General features: G+C 51.7%; 1 protein-coding gene across 1 annotated transcript in view; it reads right to left on the bottom strand.

The window, feature by feature from the left end:
* The window catches only part of ARHGEF17 (Rho guanine nucleotide exchange factor 17), a 555,625-nt gene that overhangs the window by 12,285 nt on the left and 517,643 nt on the right, over nucleotides 1-25,697 (bottom strand). The window contains exons 14-18 of the mRNA XM_030200028.1: nucleotides 25,265-25,515; nucleotides 22,368-22,614; nucleotides 9,896-9,982; nucleotides 7,057-7,124; nucleotides 3,880-4,028 (exon numbers count right to left, since the gene is read on the bottom strand). Coding sequence (XP_030055888.1) covers nucleotides 3,880-4,028; nucleotides 7,057-7,124; nucleotides 9,896-9,982; nucleotides 22,368-22,614; nucleotides 25,265-25,515 — 802 coding nt within the window. The remainder of the gene's footprint in view (nucleotides 1-3,879; nucleotides 4,029-7,056; nucleotides 7,125-9,895; nucleotides 9,983-22,367; nucleotides 22,615-25,264; nucleotides 25,516-25,697) is intronic.

Genomic DNA, 25,697 nt, shown 5'->3' with positions numbered 1-25,697 from the left:
AGCACTATCCCCGCCTCCCAACCACCAGTCCCGCCTCCCACCACCGGCTCTGGCACAGACCGTATAAGTCTGCCCAGCACTATCCCCGCCTCCCAACCACCAGCCCCGCCTCCCACCACCAGCTCTGGCACAGACCGTATAAGTCTGCCCAGCACTATCCCCGCCTCCCAACCACCAGCCCCGCCTCCCACCACCGGCTCTGGCACAGACCGTATAAGTCTGCCCAGCACTATCCCCGCCTCCCAACCACCAGCCCCGCCTCCCACCACCGGCTGTGGCACAGACCGTATAAGTCTGCCCAGCACTATCCCCGCCTCCCAACCACCAGCCCCGCCTCCCACCACCAGCTCTGGCACAGACCGTATAAGTCTGCCCAGCACTATCCCCGCCTCCCACCCACCAGTCCCCGCCTCCCACCACCGGCTCTGGCACAGACCCTATAAGTCTGCCAAGCACTATCCCCGCCTCCCAACCACCAGTCCCCGCCTCCCACCACCGGCTCTGGCACAGACCGTATAAGTCTGCCCAGCACTATCCCCGCCTCCCAACCACCAGCCCCGCCTCCCAACCACTGGCTCTGGCACAGACTGTATAAGTCTGCCCAGCACTATCCTCACCTCCCAACCACCAGCCCCGCCTCCCACCACCGGCTGTGGCACAGACCGTATAAGTCTGCCCAGCACTATCCCCGCCTCCCAACCACCAGCCCCGCCTCCCACCACCAGCTCTGGCACAGACCGTATAAGTCTGCCCAGCACTATCCACGCCTCCCAACCACCAGTCCCGCCTCCCACCACCGGCTCTGGCACAGACCGTATAAGTCTGCCCAGCACTATCCCCGCCTCCCAACCACCAGCCCCGCCTCCCACCACCGGCTGTGGCACAGACCGTATAAGTCTGCCCAGCACTATCCCCGCCTCCCAACCCCCAGCCCCGCCTCCCACCACCAGCTCTGGCACAGACCGTATAAGTCTGCCCAGCACTATCCCCGCCTCCCAACCATCAGTCCCGCCTCCCACCACCGGCTCTGGCACAGACCGTATAAGTCTGCCCAGCACTATCCCCGCCTCCCAACCACCAGCCCCGCCTCCCACCACCGGCTCTGGCACAGACCGTATAAGTCTGCCCAGCACTATCCCCGCCTCCAAACCACCAGCCCCGCCTCCCACCACCAGCTCTGGCACAGACCGTATAAGTCTGCCCAGCACTATCCCCGCCTCCCAACCACCAGTCCCGCCTCCCACCACCGGCTCTGGCACAGACCGTATAAGTCTGCCCAGCACTATCCCCGCCTCCCAACCACCAGCCCCGCCTCCCACCACCAGCTCTGGCACAGACCGTATAAGTCTGCCCAGCACTATCCCCGCCTCCCAACCACCAGCCCCGCCTCCCACCACCGGCTCTGGCACAGACCGTATAAGTCTGCCCAGCACTATCCCCGCCTCCCAACCACCAGCCCCGCCTCCCACCACCGGCTGTGGCACAGACCGTATAAGTCTGCCCAGCACTATCCCCGCCTCCCAACCACCAGCCCCGCCTCCCACCACCAGCTCTGGCACAGACCGTATAAGTCTGCCCAGCACTATCCCCGCCTCCCAACCACCAGTCCCGCCTCCCACCACCGGCTCTGGCACAGACCGTATAAGTCTGCCCAGCACTATCCCCGCCTCCCAACCACCAGCCCCGCCTCCCACCACCAGCTCTGGCACAGACCGTATAAGTCTGCCCAGCACTATCCCCGCCTCCCAACCACCAGTCCCGCCTCCCACCACCGGCTCTGGCACAGACCGTATAAGTCTGCCCAGCACTATCCCCACCTCCCAACCACCAGCCCCGCCTCCCACCACCAGCTCTGGCACAGACTGTATAAGTCTGCCCAGCACTATCCCCGCCTCCCAACCACCAGTCCCGCCTCCCACCACCGGCTCTGGCACAGACCGTATAAGTCTGCCCAGCACTATCCCCGCCTCCCAACCACCAGTCCCGCCTCCCACCACCGGCTCTGCCACCCGATCTCGACTAAGCTTCTAAGGATCCATTCCTTCTGCACAGGATTCCTTTATGCTTATCCCAGGATTGACAACTCCTGAGGTGTATTTTAGTCATGGTATATAAGGAACTGTGTGGAATATTGCTCTTACTTTGCACCCCCCCTTTATTTATTTACTATTATTATTTTTCTTCCTTGGGTTTCAGTCACCTGGGAGGGGGGGGGGCTGGTGTGGGAGGGGGAGATGTGTATGTGGTGCGTGTGTGGGAGGAGTGTGAGTGTTTTATTTCTTGGGGGTAAAACTGGATGACAAAGAGGCCTAGGCCTGTTCTCTCTCTTGGATAAGAACCGAGTGGGAACTGAGTTTTGAGTTTTTATGTTACTTTGTACTTTTGCTGTTTTGCTTGTGCTTGTTACTTCTAACATTTTTCTGTCTACTGTTTGGTCTTTTGCAGTTGGTATAAATAAAGTTTAAAAAAAAAAGAAACGTGTATTTGTTAGTTTGTGTTCAGTCAGTAATGATCCCAGGTCGGCTGCCACCCGGGGCGGATCGCCGATGCGCACCCCCCCCCCCCCCCCCACCCCCCCGCCGGTGCATTTTTAGCTGCTGGGAGCAGCCGCGCAGCTCTTGGCTCTGCTGGTTCCCTGCTCTCTCTGCCCCAGAAGAGGAAGTAACCTGTTCCGGGGCAGAGGGAGCAGGGAACCAGCAGAGCCAACAGGCGCGCAGCTGCTCTCTGCACCCGGGGCGGACAGCCCCCACCGCCCCGCCCTTGCTACGCTGCTGTGTTCAGTTCATATGTGTGCCTAAAAAAAAAAAACGTGCACACAGACTTGATTGTACGTACATATACGTATGCATTAACATTTGTACATCAAACAGTGTGCGTTACAAAGTTCTAAAGTGTACGCATTAAAAACAGATGAGTGGAATGAACTGAAAAACACCCAAAACTTGGGAAAAGATTTGAAAATCCAAAAACATGCCAAATATTGTTTGGCCTGCACATCCGTATTTTTTATATCCTTTGGCCGCATATATCCAGCCAGAAGGGTAACATGAGCTTTTGGTGTTGCCATTTCAGCCCTACCAAAATGGCACAGAGCTTAAGGCAACAAAAGCTTTGGGCGGCCAGAATTTTGGACACAGCACAGACAAAAGCCCTCTTCCTCTCCTACCTGCAGCCAGGGGTCCTTGGACATAAGGGAGATGTGGGTTGCCTCAGATAGTGCCTGTAAGGAAGGACGGTTCTTCAGGAAGGCTGGTCTGTCTTCTTTCACAGGCACCACCTGGGGCAGCCCACATTTCCCTTCTGCCCAAGGACCCCTGGCTGCAGCAAGCAGGCACAGCCCTTGAGGTCAGTGCAGTGTTGCCAGGTGCGCGGTTTTACTGCCCAATTGGGCGGTTTTTCGCGACCCGCCACGGGAAATTTTTGCCCGTGGCGGGTTGCAGTTTTTTGGGCTTCTTTTTTTTCTTTTTGGCGGTTTTCAGGCGGTTTTTTCGGCCGCGGGGGGCGGGGTTAGTGACGTTTTGGGCGGGTTAGTGACGTTCTGGGCGGGGCGGATGACGGCGGGGGCGGGGTGATGACGCGGGGGTGGGGGTGTCAGGGGCGGGGTTTGAGTTTGGGCGGGTTTTGGGCTGTTTTTAGGCTGGATTGGGTGGGAAAAAAATTTTCCACCTGGCAACCGTGGGTCAGTGTCGGGAGTGGGGGAGAGGTGGGAGGGGGAAAAGAGAAGTAGAGGGCTTCTGCCTGCACTGCATCCAAAATTCTGGCCAACCAAAAGTCTTGAGGGTTTAAGATGTGCGCTGTTTTGGTGGTGCTGAAATGGTGACGCCTAAACGGAGCCGCCAAAAGCTCGTGTACCCCACTCAGAAGGCTCAGCTGCCGTACCTCTTGAAGGAGCGTGCTTGTATTTAGGATAAGGACTCTGTTTAGACAGCCACACCACAGCTTTCCTGCCACAGCCACCATTTTGGTAATGGGGTTCCCAGGAGATCCTAAAGACAAGGATTTGGAATTCTGTGGGTCCCAGAAACTTCCTGCAAGGAGAGAGAAAGAGAGAGAGAGAGACAGAATGAACAGCCTGTTTTTCCAACTGTAAACTTTCAAATCTGAACCTACAACTGTCTGGCTCCAACCCCCAGACTTCCTCTGCTGAGGTTTGGATGGATTCCTAAAGGAAAAGTCCATAGACCATTATTAAAATGGACATGGGGAAAATCCACTGCTTATTTCTAGGATAAGTAGCATAAAATGTTTTGTACTTTTTTGGGATCTTGCCAGGTATTTGTGAGCTGGATTGGTCACTGTTGGAGACAGGATGCTGGGCTTGATGGACCTTCAGTCTGTCCCCGTCGGGCTCATTTTTGAAAGAGAAGGACGCCCATCTTTCAACATAAATCGGAAGATGGACGTCCTTCTCACAGAGACGTCCAAATTGGTATAATTGAGACCCGATTTTGGACGTCTCCAACTGAAGTCTGTCGCAAGGATGTCCAAATTTCAAGGGGGCGTGTCAGAGGCATAGCGAAGGCAGGACTTGGGCATACCTAACACTTGGACGTCTTTGACCCATAATTGAAAAAAACAAGGATGTCCCTGACGAACACTTGGACATTTTCACCCAGATGTGTTTTTATTATGAAAAAGGCACAAAAAGGTGCCCAAAATGACCAGATGACCACCGGAGAGAATCAGGGATGACCTCCCATTACTCCCCCAGTGGTCACTAACCCCCTCCCACCCTCAAAAAACATCTTTAAAAATACGTTGTGCCAGCCTTAGACGTCATACTGAGGTCCATGACAGCACATGCAGGTCCCAGGAGCAGTTTTAGTGGGTACTGAAGTGCACTTCACCCCCCCCCCCTCTGTTACATTTGTGGAGGAAACAGCAAGCTCTCCAAAACCCACCACAAACTCACTGTACCCATATATAGTTGCCCCCCTTCACCTGTAAGGGCTATGGTAGTGGTGTATAGTTGTGGGTAGAGGGTTTGGGGGGCTCAGCACACAAGGTAAGGGAGCTATGTTCCTGGGAGCATTTTATGAAGTCCACTACAGTGCCCGGTTGATGTCCTAGCATGTCAGGGGACCAGTGCACTACAAATGCTGGCTCCTCCCATCTCCAAATGGCTTGCATTTGGACATTTTTGACATGGACGTCTTTGGTTTTGAAAATCGCCAAAAGTCAGAAACGTCCATGTCTAGGGACGTCCAAATTTAATGACGTCCAAGTTTAAGGATTTGGATGTCTCTGACGGTATTTTCAAAACGAAAAATGGATGCCCATCTTTTTTCGAAAATACGGTTTTCCCCGCCCCTGGATTTGGACGTTTTGCAAGGACGTCCAAATCACAACTTGGACGTTTCTTTCGAAAATGCCCCTCAGTATGGCAATACTTATGTACTTAAGGAGCCTCCTGTAGCAGGCCACTAGGCTGAAACATGGCCTTGTCAAGTCAAGGTGTAGTGCTGTTTAATAAATCTCTTAGATCACTAGTATCATCGTTGTATCTCATTGTGTCACCTTCGCTGTCTTCTGAGTGTGGTTAACTTAACTCAAGATAGTTTGGACTTAGCAAGTTTTTTTTTTTGAAAGTTCTGATTCTGAAGCAGTCGGCCTTGCTACTCTTGTTGTCGCTTTTGTTTTTTCTCAAGATCGTGATCATGTTTTGAGACTGTATTTCAAGTCTAAAAGCGATAACTTCATGGGACATAAGGTTTGGGATTTTCCGGACCTTACTGAATCAACCCAAGAGAGACTGAAGACATTTCTGGCATTTAGACAACGAGTCCATTCCATGGAGGGCACCTTTCGGCTTCGATATCCATGTAAATGTGTGGTTGCTTTGGCAACTACTAGATATGTGTTTTTTTGATCCAGACCATTTGAGGTTATTGTTAGAAGCTAAATAATTGAAGTAACTGTCAATGGAGATATATATTTCTTTGGTGGAGAATAACTACGCCTGTAGAAGGAAGACATTTAGTTTGGTCCGACTCAGGGGTGTACCTACGTGGGGCCACGGGGGCCTGGGCCCCCCAGATTTGGCCCTGCCCCCCGCCGACCCCCCCTTCCCGCTGCCGCCAACCCTCCCTCGCTGCCACCGTTGGGTACCTGTGCTGGTGGGGGTCCCCAACCCCCGCCAGCCGAAGTCCTCTTCAGCCGGTCTCCGGGCTGGTGCGTTGCTGCAGCTGATGTGGAAGCCTAGGATTCTGTTTGTGTTTGAGTCGTCCTGACGTCCTGCATGTTCAGCACGTAGGAACGTGCAGGACGACTCACACACAAACAGAATCCTAGGCTTCCACATCAGCCGCAACAACGCGCCGGCCTGAAGACCGGCTGAAGAGGACAGGCTGGTGGGGGTTGGGGACTCCCCGCCAGCACAGGTACCTGACGGCGGCAGCGGCGGGGGAGGGTTGGCGGCGGCAGGAAAGGGGGGGTCAAACAGGGAGGGGCGCCAGGAGGGAGGGTCAAAAGTGGTGGCGGCGGCGGCGCTGAGGGGGGCCAAAGGTGGCAGGGGGAGGGGCTAAAATGTGCCCCCTCACCTCGGGCTCTGGACCCCCCTCCCGCCGAAGTCTGGCTATGCCCCTGGTCCGACTTAACCTCTCATTTTTCCTTAGTATTTCATTATTTGTCCCTGTTGCTTCAAGGGAGTATTTCTTATCATGGCTCTCCCAATTGTGGACTAAGCAACACAAATTTATGTGCCTCAAAGTGCATTTAATGCTTTTCCTTATTCGTATTGCTCTTTGTGCTTTACTGTCAACTGTTTTGCTTGTATATTAATGTGTAAATGCAAATAAAAAAAGAAGCTTTAATTAGACGTCCCTTTATAAAATTAACTCCATAGGCATCTAGAAAGAGGCTTTAATTTGACACCCCCTTATAAAATTACCTTCATACTGTGTTCTACCGGAATTTTACTTCCTTTCTGTCTTTGATCCTTTAAACCTTCTGCCCACTACCACCTTTAGTTCTGCAGCAAGCAGAAGGCGTAGTTGCTTTATTTGCCATCTTTGGCTACAGCAGGGCACTTCTCCCCACCTTCACAAACAGTGGTACCTGCATCCCTGTGATAGACGATCAGTTCTCCGTTCGCCAGCGACACAAACACCTGGTTATCAAGGTACCTAAGAAAAATGGAAATAACAGATCCCAGTCAATTAATACGGAGCAGGTGGGGGGAAGAGGGGTTGGTGGTTGGGAGGCTAGGATAGGGGAGGGCAGACTTATACGGTCTGTACCAGAGCCGGTGATGGGAGACGGGACTGGTGGTTGGGAGGCGGGGAATACTGCTGGGCAGACTTATACGGTCTGTGCCCTGAAAAAGACAGGTACAAATTCAAGATATGAGTTTATCTTGGGCAGACTAGATGGACCATGCAGGTCTTTTTCTGCCGTCATCTACTATGTTACTATGTGATCATTTTTAAGACTCCCTTCCTGTACCCTGGATAAGGTCTTCAAATGACCATCAGCAGGTCTGTTTTACCGGGGTAGCCACTTTAACCCTCGGATTCTAGATATGGCACCCAAAATTGGGCGCCAATCCAAAATGTGAGCCCAACTAAACTGGCTGAGACAATTAGCGCCAATAATTGGGTGCTAATTTGCACACGCATCTTGCTATATGCTATTCTATAACGGCGTGCAAATCAAAAGGGGCGTGGCCACAGGAGGTGCATAGGCGGGTCAGGGGCAGCGCACTGTTATAGAATACCAGGGATGTGCGCCGGAAATTACACCTGGTTTAAGCAAGCGTAATTTACGCCTTGGCGCCCAAAATTGGCACTCAATGCTATTCTAGAATAGGCGATCATCTCTGAGTACCCATTATCGCACTGCATTGAGGATTCAGTTTTTTGAGCATCACTTACAGAATCTTAGATTTAGCAGCAAAAAGAGGGACACAAAACTTCCACAGTAAGGCCAAGAGAAGACAAAAAAGGGTGGAAGAAGGATGATCCAAGAGAATAAAACGAGAACGAAGTCCAAGCTTCTGAAAACTCTTTATTCTCCAGTTCACCAACAGTATAAAATCTTGACCCAACAGACGCATAAACAAACCTGACCCTACACAGGTCGTGTTTCGGCGTAAAGCCTTCTTCAGGGGTCGTCAATGCATTAAAAGGAATGATTATCTAACAGATGTCAAACTTATGGAATAAAATCCAGAGTGCATCCCGCCCAAGATACACTTTTTATGTGTGACTTTGCTTCACCCAACGCATAACTAAACTCTGGAATTCGTTGCCGGAGAACGTGGTGAAGGCGGTTAACTTGGCAGAGTTTAAAAAGGGGTTAGACGGTTTCCTAAAGGATAAGTCCATAAACCGCTACTAAATGGACTTGGGGAAAAATCCACAATTCCAGGAACAACATGTATAGAATGTACGTTTGGGAAGCTCGCCAGGTGCCCTTGGCCTGGATTGGCCGCTGTTGTGGGCAGGATGCTGGGCTCGATGGACCCTTGGTCTTTTCCCAGTGTGGCATTACTTATGTACTTATACTGGAGTCCGTCTCTGACGAACTCTGGATTTTACTCCAGAAATGTTAGATATCATTCATTTTGATGTGTTGATGACCCCTGAAGGTGGCTTTATGCTGAAACACGGCCCGAGTAGGATCAGGTTTGTTTACTTCTCTGGCGGGTCCAGATTTTATACTGTTGGTGAACTGTTGGAGAATAAACAGTTTTCAGAAGCTCGGACTTCGTTCTTGTCTGATTCTCTTGGAACATCCTTCTTCCACCCTTCTTGTGGGCACTTATATTTAGGCCCCCAATGCAGCGCATAACCACATTCCGTTTTAGAATACTAATGTAAACCTGCATTGGCACGCCCACTTATGCCAGGTTAATGGGCAGCAAAGCAGCATGCACTAGTACTCTGTGTGTAAGTGGCAGATACGCCCATGTCCCACCCACGTGTATGGCCCCTTACGGTTACGCACCATGCCACTTACTTGTGCCCTTATAGAATAGCTTAGGTTGCTTGTGCGTTAAAATGGCACTTTCCGCTGCATTTACACCCCCAAGGTGAACTGCTCTTCACGCATTCATGAGCCACATTTTACTCAGAATAACTTTACATCATGCAAGAATATGTCAGCCCGGTTTCTGTTATCATGAAAGAGAGGCCCGGCTCCTGGGGATCAAAGCTGCCCACTACAGATTTAATGCTCACGCCACCTTCCAAGTTGGACTTGAAGGAACAGCAGTAACACGTCCGGAAGCCACAGCGCATCTGAAACTCAGAAGCAGTGGCGTAGCTATGGGTGGGCTTGGGTGGGCACAGACCCACCCATTCTTGGCTCAGGTCCACTCAGCGGCAGCACCCCACATCAACATCTCTCCTCCTCCGCGGCGTACCAGCATCTGCCCGCCTGTCACTGAACCCTGTCCCTCTCTGGTGTACCTTACAGGCATCCCGGCGCCTCCAGTGATTCATTATTGTTGCCTGCGTGGCTTCCATCGGCCGGGTCCCACCCTCGCTTCCATCATTTCCTGTCTGGCTGGACACAGCCGATGGAAGCCTGCGGAGCTGGCGCCGGCAGCAATAATCGAATCCCTGAAGGCGCCGGGGACGCCTGTAAGGTACACCAGGGAGGGACGGGGTTCAGAGACGAGTGGTCAAATGCTGGGACACAGTGGAGGAGGAGAGATGATGATGTGGGGCAAGTGAAAAAAAATCTATAATTTTTAAAAATATCTCGGGGGGAGGGGGGCTGTGGAGTACCGTGCCGTGGAAGGGCCCATCCAAGTTAGCTGTGGGCTCATCCAAAATACTGGGTCTGGCTACGCCACTGCTCAGAAGCACTGCGGAATAGGAGAGCTGCGGCCCAAGGATCTGCAATGCCTACAGTCTAATGGGTGTTGTTATTGGGACGATGCGACACTCACAGGATACACATGATGGACGCTGCATGTTGCATTTTCATGCTGTTCTTCCTGTTCCTGATGTTGTCCGAGGACTGGTAGACGTGGATGCTGAGAGACAGAACATACAAACAACATAAGACATTTGGACAGGCGGTTTCATAAGAGTCGAAGCCCTGTTTTGCATTTTAATGAAACATACATGTTATTTTTAAATCATGTGGAGCGTTGCATACACAAATACAGAATTAAAAACACTTCAGTTCACTTCAAAGACATTTTTTTTTTTGCACCTTCTGTTTTTTGGGCATCCAGCTCAATCCGAACTAGCCCCAGCAGGCAGTGCCTTAGTGAGGGCGGCTGACACCCTGGGCGGGTCGCCGCTGCGCACCCCCCCCCCCCCCGGGTGCAGCACGGCGCCCCCCTCCGGAGCGTACCCTCCCCCCCCCCCGGAGCGCATTCTTAATTGATTTAGAAGCAAAGGGCGGGAGGGCCGATCCGCCCCCGAGTCCACGTCGCTGGGAGCTGCGTCGGCTCCATTGGTTCCTTGCTCTCTCTGCCCCGGAACAGGAAGTAACCTGTTCCGGGGCAGAGGGAGCAAGGAACCAACGGAGACGACACCCCCCCAGCAGCGTGCACCCAGGGCGGACCGCCCCACTGCCCCCCCTTCCTACGTCACTGCCAGCAGGGCTACAGTGCTATGAGCCTCCAAGGGCAAACACCCAGGCTCTTTCCCCATTATACAAACCCTTCTCCATAAATGTGCTTGGATTAGAATAAAGCAAGGCAGCTGCCGTATTCGGATACGGAGAGATGAAGATCAACAAACCGTAGGGTTGGATCTTCTGAACAGAACACCCAAGGAAGAGCGTCAAAGCAGAAGACAGAAAGATTATTTTTTAAAACGTATCACACACAACATTATTATTATTATTAACGTTTGTATAGCGCTACCAGACACAGAGAGACAGTCCCTGCTCGATAGAGCTTACAATCTAAAAATACAGACAGACAAGACAATTAAGGGCGAGGGAAGTACTGGGTGAGAAGGAACAACGATAGGGGAATTGAGTAGAGGTTACGAGCCAAAAGCAGTGGTGAAAAGGTGGGTTTTCAGCATAGATTTGAAAACAGGTAGAGATGGAGCTAGACGTACAGGTTCAGGAAGTCCATTCTAGGCATAAGGTGCCGCAAGGGAAAAGGAACGAAGCCTGGAGTTAGCAGTGGAGGAGAAGGGGGACGACAAGAGAGATTTGTCCAGCGAGCGGAGTTTACGGGGAGGAATGTAGGGAGACATGAGAGAGGAGAGGTAATGCGGGGCTGCAGAATGGATGCATTTAAAGGTCAGTAAGAGAAGTTTGAACTGTATACGGAAGCGGACAGGGAGCCAGTGAAGTGACTTGAGGAGTGGGCTAGTGTGGGTAAAACGATTTTGGCAGAAAATAAGTCGTGCTGCAGAATTTTGGACAGACTGGAGAAGAGAGAGATGGCTGAGCGGAAGACCAGTGAGAAGCAAATTGCAATAATCCAAACGAGAGGTGACAAGGGTTTGAACAAGGGTTCTGGTAGCGTATTCAGAGAGGAAGGGGCGAATTTTGCTAATGATAAACTAATTAAAACCCGATATGGAGATGTTTCACCCGATGACTTCACCAGGGGTAAAAAGCAAACTTAGGGCCATGTTTACTAAGCCGTGTTATAGGCGCGTAAGAGTTTTTAACTCACGTTAACCATGTACGCATGTTAACTGTGTATGTGCCTATAATATCCCTACAGGCGCCTACACGGTTAGCGCGCGCGCTAATTGTAGGCGCATTAAAAACACTAACGCGCCTTAGTAAACAGGGCCCTTAAATAAAAAGTGGGCAATGGGAAACTGTTAAATTGTCCGCTTCATAGATCTCAGTTTACGATATCCACGGCGCAAGCAGTCTTTGATCGTAGAAGCAACATCGTCTGTGATTCGCTCTATGTGATGACATCAGAAATCAACCGAGATCTGTGAAGTAGACAATTTATGACTTTCGGACTGGTGACATTTCATTTGCTTGGTTTTCACCCCTGACATAGCCTCCCCCCCTTGGTGCTGTTCCCTGGGTGTTATGGTCACAGCATTCGCCTTTCCATTTATCTCTTAGACTAAATTAATACACTTAGGACTAGTTTTACAGAACTGCAGAATGAGCTAAAGATAAAGATGCCTGGATGTACAAAGAAACTGTACACTGGATTACAGCATCAGCAGTTATTTTCAAAGCAGTACGGAGCGGTCAAGTGAGGGACACAAGCACCAATATCCTTGACAGCTCTGTTTTCAAGGCAGTAGACATTGCTGTTGTACCCCCAGCACTTGTATATCTGGGCAGCGTTATCCCTAGCTCACGTTGCTCTGATAACGAAGGGAGCGCAGATCCCAAGAGCTAGTCATAAATATTTTAAGCTACTCCAGTAACAGCTCTCCCTGCTTTCTGGTTATCTGTAGTTCTGCATATCCAAGTGGGACTAACTCTAACCTAAATAAATTCAATCATTTCCGAATTTCGATTTACTCTGCCATTGAGTTGCCGATTCCTCCATCTCCCTTTGCTGAGCGTCCCCCCACCCTCCCCTGCCTGACTCCGACTCCCTTCTAGTCAGCACGATCTCCACCTATCTCTTTTTATCGTTAGTCTCCATTATCTGATGTAAACGGGGACTGACCCATTATCAGGTAAGGAAAATGTCGGATAACAGAAAAGGTGCGAAGAAGAGCAAACCAAAATGATAAAGGGGATGGAACTCCTCTCGTAGGAGGAAAGGCTAAAGAGGTTAGGGCTCTTCAGCTTGGAAAAGAGATGGATGAGGGGGAGATATGACTGAGGTCTACAAAATCCTAAGTGATGTAGAACACGTAGAAGTGAATCGATGTTTTAACTCGTTCCGAAAGTACAAAGACTAGGGGACACTCGAGGAAGTTACATGGAAATACTTTTAAAACAAATAAGAGGAAATAATTTTTCACTCAGTGAATAGTTAAGCTCTGGAACTCTTTGCTGGAGGATGTAGTAACAGCGGTTAGCGTATCTGGGTTTAAAAAAGGTTAGGACAAGTTCCTGGAGGAAAAGTTTATAGTCTGTTATTGAGATGGACATGGGGAATCCACTGCTTGCCCTGGAATTGGTGACATGGAATGTTGCTATTAATTGGACTTCTGCCAGGTACTTTTTACCTGGATTGGCCACTGTTGGAAACAAGATACTGGGCTTGATGGACCATTGGTCTGACCCAGTATGGCTATTCTTATGTTCTGTCCTTATGTTTAATAGAAATAAATGCAATGATGTCATCGGGGGGAGGGATGTCTGTCAGATATGCTGGATGGTCGGATTAGCGAAGGTGCGATAATCGAGACTGTATTGTACTTGATTGTAAACTGCTTTGCAAAGTCAAATGGAAGGCAATATAGCAAGGGATTACTTTGAACCAGTGGAGTAGCTACGTGGGGCCACAGGGGCCCCCATAGATTTGGCCTTGGACCCCCCTGCCGACGACCCTCTCGACCCCCCTCCCGCCGCCAACCCTCCCCCCTGCCACCGGCGCCTACCTTTCCTGGCGGGGGACCCCAACCCCCACCAGCCGAGGTCCTCTTCATCCGGCCCAAGGCTTCGTTCTGTTTCTGTGAGTCTGATGTCCTGCACATTGTACGTGCAGGACGTCAGACTCACAGAAACAGAATGAAGTCTTACAGATCAGCCAGCGGCCGCATTGCTGGCTGATCTGCAAGGCTTTGTTCTGTTTCTATGAGTTGACGTCAGACTCACAGAAACAGAACGAAGCCTTGCGCTGGAAGAAGAGGACCTCGGCTGGCGGGGGTTGGGGTCCCCCGCCAGCAAAGATAGGTGACGGCGGGTCAAGAGGGTCGGCGGCGGGGGGGGGGGGGCAAAGTTGGTGGTGGTGGCAGCGGCACCCGAGGGGGGCTAAAATGTGCCCCCTCACCTCGGGCTCTGGACCCCCCTCCTGCCGAAGTCTGGCTATGCCCCTGCTCTGAACTCTCTGCATCCCTTAAGCTGGCTCGTGATTGCTATTAGCTCTGACTTCTGCAGAAGTTCTTAAACTGCATGTTTCCTTTAGGCATGGGAAATCTTTGGAACAGATTATAAAATGCTCCACAGTTAACAGAGTATTTGTCAGAGGGTGGACTGTTAAAATTTTTTCCCCCCAAGAGAATTTAAAGTAGCACATCCCACTCCCCCAACCCCTTCCCCCACCACAACCCATGAGATGAGCCTCAGGTAAACAGTTATTTTTTTAAACACCAGCAGCCAGGTTAAAAAAAAAAAAAAGAGAGATATTTAACACCAGTATCTGGATACTGGCCACCATTGAATATCTGGAATCAGCACTGACTCATGCTGCTATCCAGTTAGTGGTCTGAATATCCCTGGTCACGGAAAACCTCCCAAACTACATCTACGGATTGCTCCAGCTCTATCTGAATAGTGCCAAAGTGCTCAGATGAAATATTCAGCAGCGCTATTCAGTTAGCACCGCTGAATATGCTTCTCACCGGCACTAACCAGTTAGTGGCAGATGCTCACCAGATAAGTACATTTAAATATTGGCCCCCAGGTTTCTATGAGGTCTTATCTTGACCATCATAGATTGAAACTTGCGACAAAATAGTGGGTTTTAAGCCTGTAAATTGTATTGATTTCTTGAAGTGTATTTCTTTAGTTTGACCAGCAGGTGTTGCATGTTTATGTTTAAAGCTGTTACAGAGAACTGACAGGTCCTTCTTTAGTTAACACAGAGAAGAAATAACTTGCAGTGAAGTGGCCAGCTATTTTTAAAACTTGCTGTTCTGGGCTCTGATTGGCCCAAGATCTCAAAATTCAGCTAGGATGTACTGGCTTTTCCCCCAGTCTCAGCCAGGGAGAAAAGAGAGAAGGATCTCCTTGCTGAGGCCCTGTGAACAGTTATAGTGCAAGACCATCAACTGAAAAAAGAAAATTCGACAGATGATCACTGACCACAAACTCAATGGCTCTGATACTGAGACAACGAAAGTTAGACCGGCCACCAGCATTGAATTTCCTGAGGTTTTTTTTTTTTTGGATGCCACAAACAGTCGGGTTAAGCTGATATTCATCGGCTGACCGGCTAGGTTCTAGCAGCCAAAGACAGACCTGTCATTTACACGGGTCTATCTGGCCGCTAAACTTAACTGTGAAAAAACAGTGAAAATCAGCGGTAACCGGCTATGTTACGCAAAGCGAATGCTACATACCTGTAGAAGGTATTCTCCGAGGACAGCAGGCTGATTGTTCTCACTGATGGGTGACGTCCACGGCAGCCCCTCCAATCGGAAACTTCACTAGCAAAGTCCTTTGCTAGCCCTCGCGCGCCCGCGCGCACCGCGCATGCGCGGCCGTCTTCCCGCCCGAAACCGGCTCGAGCCGGCCAGTCCAGTATGTAGCAAGACAATACACTTCAAGGGAAGACACAACTCCAAAGGGGAGGCGGGCGGGTTTGTGAGAACAATCAGCCTGCTGTCCTCGGAGAATACCTTCTACAGGTATGTAGCATTCGCTTTCTCCGAGGACAAGCAGGCTGCTTGTTCTCACTGATGGGGTATCCCTAGCCCCAGGCTCACTCAAAACAACAACCATGGTCAATTGGGCCTCGCAACGGCGAGGACATAACTGAGATTGACCTAAAAAATTTACCAACTAACTGAGAGTGCAGCCTGGAACAGAACAAACAGGGCCCTCGGGGGGTGGAGTTGGATCCTAAAGCCCAAACAGGTTCTGAAGAACTGACTGCCCGAACCGACTGTCGCGTCGGGTATCCTGCTGCAGGCAGTAATGAGATGTGAATGTGTGGACAGATGACCACGTCGCAGCTTTGCAAATTTCTTCAATGGAGGCTGACTTCAAGTGGGCTACCGACGCAGCCATGGCTCTAACATTATGAGCCGTGACATGACCCTCAAGAGCCAGCCCCGCCTGGGCGTAAGTGAAGGAAATGCAATCTGCTAGCCAATTGGATATGGTGCGTTTCCCTACAGCCACTCCCCTCCTATTGGGGTCAAAAGAAACAAACAATTGGGCGGACTGTCTGGTGGGCTGTGTCCGCTCCAGGTAGAAGGCCAATGCTCTCTTGCAGTCCAATGTGTGCAGCTGACGTTCAGCAGGGCAGGAATGAGGACGGGGAAAGAATGTTGGCAAGACAATTGACTGGTTCAGATGGAACTCCGACACGACCTTTGGCAGAAACTTAGGGTGAGTGCGGAGGACTACTCTGTTGTGATGAAATTTGGTGTAAGGGGCCTGGGCTACCAGAGCCTGAAGCTCACTGACTCTACGAGCCGAAGTAACTGCCACCAAGAAAATGACCTTCCAGGTCAAGTACTTCGGATGGCAGGAATTCAGTGGCTCAAAAGGAGGTTTCATCAGCTGGGTGAGAACGACATTGAGATCCCATGACACTGTAGGAGGCTTGACAGGGGGCTTTGACAAAAGCAAACCTCTCATGAAGCGAACAACTAAAGGCTGTCCTGAGATCGGCTTACCTTCCACTTGGTAATGGTATGCACTGATTGCACTAAGGTGAACCCTTACGGAGTTGGTCTTCAGACCAGACTCAGACAAGTGCAGAAGGTATTCAAGCAGGGTCTGTGTAGGACAAGAGCGAGGATCTAGGGCCTTGCTGTCACACCAGACGGCAAACCTCCTCCAATGAAAGAAGTAACTTCTCTTAGTGGAGTCTTTCCTGGAAGCAAGCAAGATGCGGGAGACACCCTCTGGCAGACCCAAAGAGGCAAAGTCTACGCCCTCAACATCCAGGCCGTGAGAGCCAGGGACTGGAGGTTGGGATGCAGAAGAGCCCCGTCGTCCTGCGTGATGAGGGTCGGAAAACACTCCAATCTCCACGGTTCTTCGGAGGATAACTCCAGAAGAAGAGGGAACCAGATCTGACGCGGCCAAAAGGGAGCAATCAGAATCATGGTGCCTCGGTCTTGCTTGAGTTTCAACAAAGTCTTCCCCACCAGAGGTATGGGAGGATAAGCATACAGCAGACCTTCCCCCCAATCCAGGAGGAAGGCATCCGACGCCAGTCTGCCGTGGGCCTGAAGCCTGGAACAGAACTGAGGGACCTTGTGGTTCACTTGAGATGCGAAGAGATCCACCAGGGGGGTGCCCCACGCCTGGAAGATCTGTCGCACCACACGGGAATTGAGCGACCACTCGTGAGGTTGCATAATCCTGCTCAACCTGTCGGCCAGACTGTTGTTTACCGCCTGCCAGATATGTGGCTTGGAGCACCATGCCCTGACGGCGAGCCCAGAGCCACATGCTGACGGCTTCCTGACACAGGGGGCGAGATCCGGTGCCCCCCTGCTTGTTGACATAGTACATGGCAACCTGATTGTCTGTCTGAATTTGGATAATTTGGTGGGACAGCCGATCTCTGAAAGCCTTCAGAGCGTTCCAGATCGCTCGCAACTCCAGAAGATTGATCTGTAGATCGCGTTCTTGGAGGGACCAACTTCCTTGGGTGTGAAGCCCATCGACATGAGCTCCCCATCCCAGGAGAGACGCATCCGTGGTCAGCACTTTTTGTGGCTGAGGAATTTGGAAGGGACGTCCCAGAGTCAAATTGGAGCAAATCGTCCACCAAAACAGGGATTCGAGAAAACTCGTGGACAGGTGGATCACGTCCTCTAGACCCCCAGCGGCCTGATACCACTGGGAGGCTAGGGTCCATTGAGCAGATCTCATGTGAAGGCGGGCCATGGGAGTCACATGAACTGTGGAGGCCATGTGGCCCAGCAATCTCAACATCTGCCGAGCTGTGATCTGCTGGGACGCTCGCACCCGCGAGACGAGGGACAACAAGTTGTTGGCTCTCGTCTCTGGGAGATAGGCGCGAGCCGTCCGAGAATCCAGCAGGGCTCCGATGAATTCGAGTTTCTGCACTGGGAGAAGATGGGACTTTGGGTAATTTATCACAAACCCCAGTAGCTCCAGGAGGCGAATAGTCATCTGCATGGACTGCAGGGCTCCTGCCTCGGATGTGTTCTTCACCAGCCAATCGTCGAGATATGGGAACACGTGCACCCCCAGCCTGCGAAGCGCCGCTGCTACCACAGCTAGGCACTTTGTGAACACCCTGGGTGCAGAGGCGAGCCCAAAGGGTAGCACACAGTACTGGAAGTGGCGTGTGCCCAGCTGAAATCGCAGATACTGTCTGTGAGCTGGCAGTATCGGGATGTGTGTATAGGCATCCTTCAAGTCCAGAGAGCATAGCCAATCGTTTTGCTGAATCATGGGGAGAAGGGTGCCCAGGGAAAGCATCCTGAACTTTTCTTTTACGAGATACTTGTTCAGGGCCCTTAGGTCTAGGATGGGACGCATCCCCCCTGTTTTCTTTTCCACAAGGAAGTACCTGGAATAGAATCCCAGCCCTTCTTGCCCGGATGGCACGGGCTCGACCGCATTGGCGCTGAGAAGGGCGGAGAGTTCCTCTGCAAGTACCTGCTTGTGCTGGAAGCTGTAAGACTGAGCTCCCGGTGGACAATTTGGAGGTTTTGAGGCCAAATTGAGGGTGTATCCTTGCCGGACTATTTGGAGAACCCACTGATCGGAGGTTATGAGAGGCCACCTTTGGTGAAAAGCTTTCAACCTCCCCCCGACTGGCAGGTCGCCCGGCACTGACACTTGGATGTCGGCTATGCTCTGCTGGAGCCAGTCAAAAGCTCGCCCCTTGCTTTTGCTGGGGAGCCGCGGGGCCTTGCTGAGGCGCACGCTGCTGACGAGAGCGAGCGCGCTGGGGCTTAGCCTGGGCCGCAGGCTGTCGGGAAGGAGGATTGTACCTACGCTTGCCAGAAGTATAGGGAACAGTCTTCCTTCCCCCGAAAAATCGTCTACCTGTAGAGGTAGAAGCTGAAGGCTGCCGGCGGGCGAATTTGTCGAATGCGGTGTCCCGCTGGTGGAGAGACTCTACCACCTGTTCGACTTTTTCGCCAAAAATGTTATCCGCACGGCAAGGTGAGTCCGCAATCCGCTGCTGGATTCTATTCTCCAGGTCGGCGGCACGCAGCCATGAGAGCCTGCGCATCACCACACCTTGAGCAGCGGCCCTGGACGCAACATCAAAAGTGTCATAAACTCCTCTGGCCAGGAATTTTCTGCACGCCTTCAGCTGCCTGACCACCTCCTGAAAAGGCTTGGCTTGCTCAGGGGGAAGAGCATCAACCAAGCCCGCCAACTGCCGCACATTGTTCCGCATGTGGATGCTCGTGTAGAGCTGGTAAGACTGGATCTTGGACACGAGCATAGAGGAATGGTAGGCCTTCCTCCCAAAGGAGTCTAAGGTTCTAGAGTCTTTGCCCGGGGGCGCCGAAGCATGCTCTCTAGAACTCTTAGCCTTCTTTAGGGCCAGATCCACAACTCCAGAGTCGTGAGGCAACTGGGTGCGCATCAGCTCTGGGTCCCCATGGATCCGGTACTGGGACTCGATCTTCTTGGGGATGTGGGGATTAGTTAGAGGTTTCGTCCAGTTCGCAAGCAATGTCTTTTTTAGGACATGATGCAAGGGAACAGTGGACGCTTCCTTAGGTGGAGAAGGATAGTCCAGGAGCTCAAACATTTCAGCCCTGGGCTCGTCCTCCACAACCACCGGGAAGGGGATGGCCGTAGACATCTCCCGGACAAAGGAAGCAAAAGACAGACTCTCAGGAGGAGAAAGCTGTCTTTCAGGAGAGGGAGTGGGATCAGAAGGAAGACCCTCAGACTCCTCGTCAGAGAAATATCTGGGATCTTCTTCTTCTTCCCACGAGGCCTCACCCTCGGTGTCAGACACAAGTTCACGGACCTGCGTCTGCAACCGGGCCCGGCTCGACTCCGTGGAGCCACGTCCACGATGGGGGCGTCGAGAGGTAGACTCCCTCGCCCGCATCGGCGAAGCTCCCTCCGCCGACGTAGTCGGGGAGCCCTCCTGGGAGGTGGCCGCAGTCGGCACCGCACGCGGTACCGACGTCGGGGACCTCACCCCGGGCGATGGGCCAGCCGGCGCCACGCTCGACGGTACCGGAGGCGCAAGCACCGCCGGTACCGGAGGGGTAGGGCGCAACAGCTCCCCCAGAATCTCTGGGAGAACGGCCCGGAGGCTCTCGTTCAGAGCGGCTGCAGAGAAAGGCATGGAGGTCGATGCAGGCGTCGACGTCAGTACCTGTTCCGGGCGTGGAGGCTGTTCCGGGCTGTCCAGAGCGGAGCGCATCGACACCTCCTGAACAGAGGGTGAGCGGTCCTCTCGGTGCCGATGCCTGCTGGGTGCCGACTCCCTCGGCGACCCAGAGCTCTCGGTGCCGACGCGGGGAGGGGACCGGTGTCGATGCTTCTTCGACTTCTTCCGAAGCATGTCACCGGAGCTCCCCGGCACCGACGAGGAGGACGTCGAATCCACCCGTCGCTTCCTCGGGGCCGAGACCGAAGAGGGTCGATCTCGGGGGGGCTGTACCGCAGGAGCCCTCAGGGTAGGAGGAGACCCACCCGAGGGCTCACCGCCACCAGCAGGGGAATGGACAGCCCTCACCTGCACTCCACCCGATGCACCACCGTCCGACGACATCAGCAGACGAGGTCCTGGTACCACCGACGTCGATGCAGCTATCCGATGTCTCGGCGCCGATGCAGAGGCCCGATGCCTCGATGCGCTCGATGCAAGGGCGGCCGAGGAAGATGGTCTGGACGCTGACGACGTCGATGCACTCGAAGATCCCGGTGCCGATGCCGACGAAGAGCCCGAGAACAACACGTTCCACTGGGCTAGTCTCGCTACCTGAGTCCGCCTTTGAAGCAGGGAACACAGACTGCAGTTCTGAGGGCGGTGCTCGGCCCCCAGACACTGAAGACACGACGAGTGTCGATCAGTGAGCGAGATAACCCGGGCGCACTGGGTGCACTTCTTGAAGCCGCTGGAAGGCTTCGATGTCATGGGCGGAAAAATCACGCCGGCGAAATCAAAGCCGAAATGGCGAAAATTGAAGCACCAAAATTTAGAGGGAGAAAAATCTCGACCGAGGCCAAAAAGAGGCCTACCCCGACGACGAAAGAAAACTTACCGGGGCAAAAAGCTGGAAGTACGGGGAGGATTGACACGAAACCCGGTGGAGGGTTTCCGGAGCACTTCCCGACTTTAGAAAAGCTTTTCCGAAGAAAAAAACACGCTCAAAAAACAATTTGGACGCGCGAGGTCAACTTTCCGGGGCCCGACACGGCGAAACACGACCGTACCGAGTGCGGACAAAAGAAGACTGGCCGGCTCGAGCCGGTTTCGGGCGGGAAGACGGCCGCGCATGCGCGGTGCGCGCGGGCGCGCGAGGGCTAGCAAAGGACTTTGCTAGTGAAGTTTCCGATTGGAGGGGCTGCCGTGGACGTCACCCATCAGTGAGAACAAGCAGCCTGCTTGTCCTCGGAGAACATAGCCGGTGATCGGGCTAGCCACTGATCGGGATATTCAATGGGAGATAGCCGGTTATCTCCCGCTGAATATAGATGGATAGCCAGTTTGAGGGTATTTAACCAGCCAGGTTCCGTTCCTGGCCAGTTACTTTTGAATATCAGGCAGAATAAGTTTGGCCAGCCACGGAACCAGCCTACAATTTTCTACCTAAGTCAGGCCCAATAGCTTTAGGTATAGGTGTAAGGATAATATCAGCCAATATATCTACATACAATCCTTTACATAAGGTGATATTAATAAACTTGGTGAGCCAGGTCATCTGAGATCCACTTCAATAGGTAAGCTGGACAAATATCAAGCAAACCAAGCTTTATTTATAAGTTTTGCCAATAACTGCAAAACCACTTCTGCAATTATCTGAAAGGGTTCCAGCCTATCACCTGGTGTACAATCACTATCAACACGTTCCAACTGATCCAAAATAGACGGGTTATATCCCACTTTTACCACTGATGTTGTATCATCAATTTCCAAATCAAATGACTGCCTTATTTTATTTGAAATTTTCATTAGCTAAATCACAATTACTCTAGTTCTTACCCAGGGCTTTTTTTGAGGGGGTACTTGGGGGTACAGAGTATCGGCACCTTTTCTATTGTCTGCTAAAATTGATCCATGATCCCCAAGTTTTAATGAAAGAGCTCAGGTTCTACACACCAATTTTGACGTCATAGATTCTGTGACTGGTAGAAGGGGGCCTGGCTATTGTGGGGCGGGTCCCTCAGTGATCACCCCACCCCTGAAGGATGGCCTGGCATTTGAGTATTATCACCTTTTCCATTGCCTGCTAAAATTGACCCATGGACCCCAAGTTTTAATGAAAGAGCTCAGGCTCTACATACCAATTCTGCCTTGTCAAAGATTCTGTGACTGGTTGAAAGGGACCTGGCTATTGTGGGGCGGGTCCCTCAGTGATCACCCCACCCCTGAAGGGTGGCCTGGCATTTGAGTACCGGCACCTTTTTCGCTAGATAAAATGCACTCTTCTTACCAGCCATCTTCTGTTCCCAGCCACACCGAACTCTGGTAGGCCTCTGGGTCGATGCTCAGCAGGTCCTCCAAACTGGCCCTTGTGAAGGAGCCTCGACTCGACCTCCTCATCGCCCGTCCGTCCATGGGGCTGTCGCTGTTCCGGTTCTGACTGAATGTACCAGGAATGGGAAGAAAGCCAGGATCCTGCTCCTCTTCTGAACTGGTTGTCTCTGCCGTCATGTCCTTGGAATTTGGGATTTCTTCAGCTCAAAGAAGAACACAGAAGAAGAAGAAGTAAATATTCAAAAGGTTTGACCACTACTACTACTACTACTTGACATTTCTAAAGCGCTACTAGGGTTACGCAGCGCTGTACAATTTAACATAGAAGGACAGTCCCTGCTCAAAGGAGCTTACAATCTAAAGGACAAATGTACAGTCAGTCAAATAGGGGCAGTCTAGATTTCCTGAAAGGTATAAAGGTTAGGTGCCGAAAGCAACATTGAAGAGGTGGGCTTTGAGCAAGGATTTGAAGATGGGTAGGGAGGGGGCTTGGCGTATGGGCTCAGGAAGGTTGTTCCAAGCATAGGGTGAGGCGAGGCAGAATGAGCGGAGCCTGGAGTTGGCGGTGGTGGAGAAGGGTACTGAGAGGAGGGATTTGTCCTGTGAGCGGAGGTTACGGGCGGGAACGTAAGGGGAAATGAGGGTAGAGAGGTAATGAGCGGCGGCAGACTGAGTACATTTGTAGGTAAGAAGGAGAAGCTTGAATTGAATGCGGTATCTGATTGGAAGCCAGTGAAGTGACCTGAGGAGGGGGGTGATATGAGTATAACGGTTCTGGCGGAATATAAGACGTGCGGCAGAGTTCTGAACAGATTGAAGGGGGGATAGATGGCTAAGTGGGAGGCCGGTGAGGAGTAAGTTGCAGTAGTCAAGGCGAGAGGTAATGTGAGCGTGGTCGAGAGTTCGGGTGGTGTGTTCAGAGAGGAAAGGGCGAATTTTGCTGATGTTAAAGAGAAAGAAGCGACAGGTCAAATGCTCAGACAAATGCTCATGGTTTAAACCCCAACATCTCCCATCCTTTCCCCTGCACTGATCAACTAAATTTTGTGCAGGCAAGTCACAGCAGACACAAAATTTACCTGGCTAAAATTAGGTCATCCTGGGGTGGGGGGGGGGGGGGTCCTTGAGCTTAGTTTCATTTGTCTGCTCTACGCTGATATTCAATTCTAGCCAAAGTTAATCATAAAAACATAATCACCATCATACTGGGACAGACCAAAGGTCCATCAAGCCCAGTGCCTCACCTCCAACAGTGGCCAATCCAGGCCACAAGCACCTGGCAAGATCCCAAAGGAGTAAAACAGGTTTTATGCTGCTTATCCCAGAAATAAGCAGTGGATTTTCCCAAGACCATCTTAATAATGGCTTATGGACTTTTCTTTTAGGAAATTAGCCAAACCTTTTTTAAACCCTGCTAATCTAACTGCTTTTGGACCTCTTTTACAAAGCTGCGCTACCAATTCTCGGTGTGGGAAATAAGAGGAAGCCCATTCGATTCCCCTTTAATAACCAGGGCAGTTTCCACACTAAATCCCCTTTGACATGCGGGGCTGTTTCTCAACTCCCTTTTACATTTTAAAGGACTTTTCACTGATTTTGATTCCTTTTCCATTCCATTTCTCTTGTTCCTGGCACGTGGCCCCTGGGCTCTGCCTTACTGCCCATGCTTTCTCTTCATTCCATGGGTTCTCTATAAAGGCACCTTTTATCAAGCTGCGGCAAAGGGGGGCCGGTGCTGGCGTCCAATACGCACCAAGGCCCCCTTTTACTGCAGCTGGCCTGCAGGAAATGGCCGTGTGGCAAGTAAAGCACTTGCCGCGCGGCCATTTCAGGAGGGAGCCCTTACCGCCACCGACTTTGATCGGGCATTTTTGAAGTGGGCTGGACAGAGGCAATCCAGAGGCGGAGTTGGTAGTGGTGTTCCAGAGGCGGTAATCATGCGGGTGCCAGTAGTATTCAGTCCTGGCACCTGCACAGCTAAGCAACCAAATAGGACCACATAAATAGCTGGGGGAGTAGGCTGTTGGGGGAGGGGGGGTCCAATTGTGCTCACTGGGAGGGAGGGAGGAACGGTTGACTGCACTTTTATAGGTCTTGGCTTATATTCAGTAAAGACCCGTATATGTTCTGGTGGTGAGGTTAAGTCCGGTGACAGCTGGATATTCAATGCTGGTGCCCAGACATGGCTGGGACTAATTTAGGTAGCGAAGGTCAGAGTTTAAAAAACGTTGACCACACCGGCTGAGTATTGACCAGAGAGAAGTGGTTGACATCTAGCTGAAGACGGCAAGTCCTTCTCAACCACACCATGAATGTCACATCTCAGGGAGATGTTGCTTAATTTGGGAGGTGATCTGGGGGGAGGGGGACGGGTGTGGGATAGTTCAGGGGAAGGGTGAACTATGGTGCAAGTAAGGGGATCCAGTGGAGGTATGTTGGAGTCAGTAGGGGGGTTAGAGGTGCCACTGGCTTTGGCACCTGCCTCTTGTTAGTGACCTCCCTGGTATCTGTGGGAGCCTCAGGTAGGATGCAAAAGCAAGTGTGGATTTTTTTTACATCAAGACACGTCCTCACGTTAAGTACACGTCTATGTTTCAGCATGTCAAACCATGCCCTTGCCAATTCCCCCCCCCCCCCCCCCCCCCACTTTGTCCCTTTAAACGTTTGTATCCTGGGGTAAACATATCCAAAGGTAGCTTTGTAAAACCACTCTTTGGATGTCTATGCAATCTAGGTATGCAAATCGAGAGGCTTCTAACATGACTTCCGCTGTCTACTGGAATCACATTTTAACATAATTTGACAACACTAGGAACTGAGGAAGCGGGCAGCAGGATGGGTGGCTATACTCACTTCCAAAGCTGGAAGATATGGTGGAGCGACTGGCTTGGCTCTGAAGAGTGCTTGAGGGACTTGGGGAGGACTCGTCATCCGTGTCATCGCTGTCGAAGGGCATCAGTTCCCGGTTGCCGCTGTCCACGGGTTCCGAGAGCTCTAGGGATGAGCCCGAGATGGAGATGTGGAGGCACTGCTGAGGTACCGAGTCATCCAATGTGGACGGCGCTGGTTCCGAAGCCGGATTCCCCAGTGATTCGGGCCTGTCTCTGATCAGAAATAGATGTCAAGCAAATTCAATGCACTTTCCTGGTTAAACCAGTGCTGGTTTCATCACCAACACCAGAAGTGGCACCTACTCCCAAACAAAATCTTCTCTAAGGATCCAAATATTAAATATAAATGAATCCATGGTTGCAAACACACCTTCATACAGGTGCAGGGCTCTTGC

This window comes from Microcaecilia unicolor, chromosome 4, assembly GCF_901765095.1.
Source record: "Microcaecilia unicolor chromosome 4, aMicUni1.1, whole genome shotgun sequence".
Lineage (NCBI taxonomy): Eukaryota > Metazoa > Chordata > Amphibia > Gymnophiona > Siphonopidae > Microcaecilia > Microcaecilia unicolor.
This window is presented reverse-complemented; position numbering and strand designations above follow the sequence as displayed.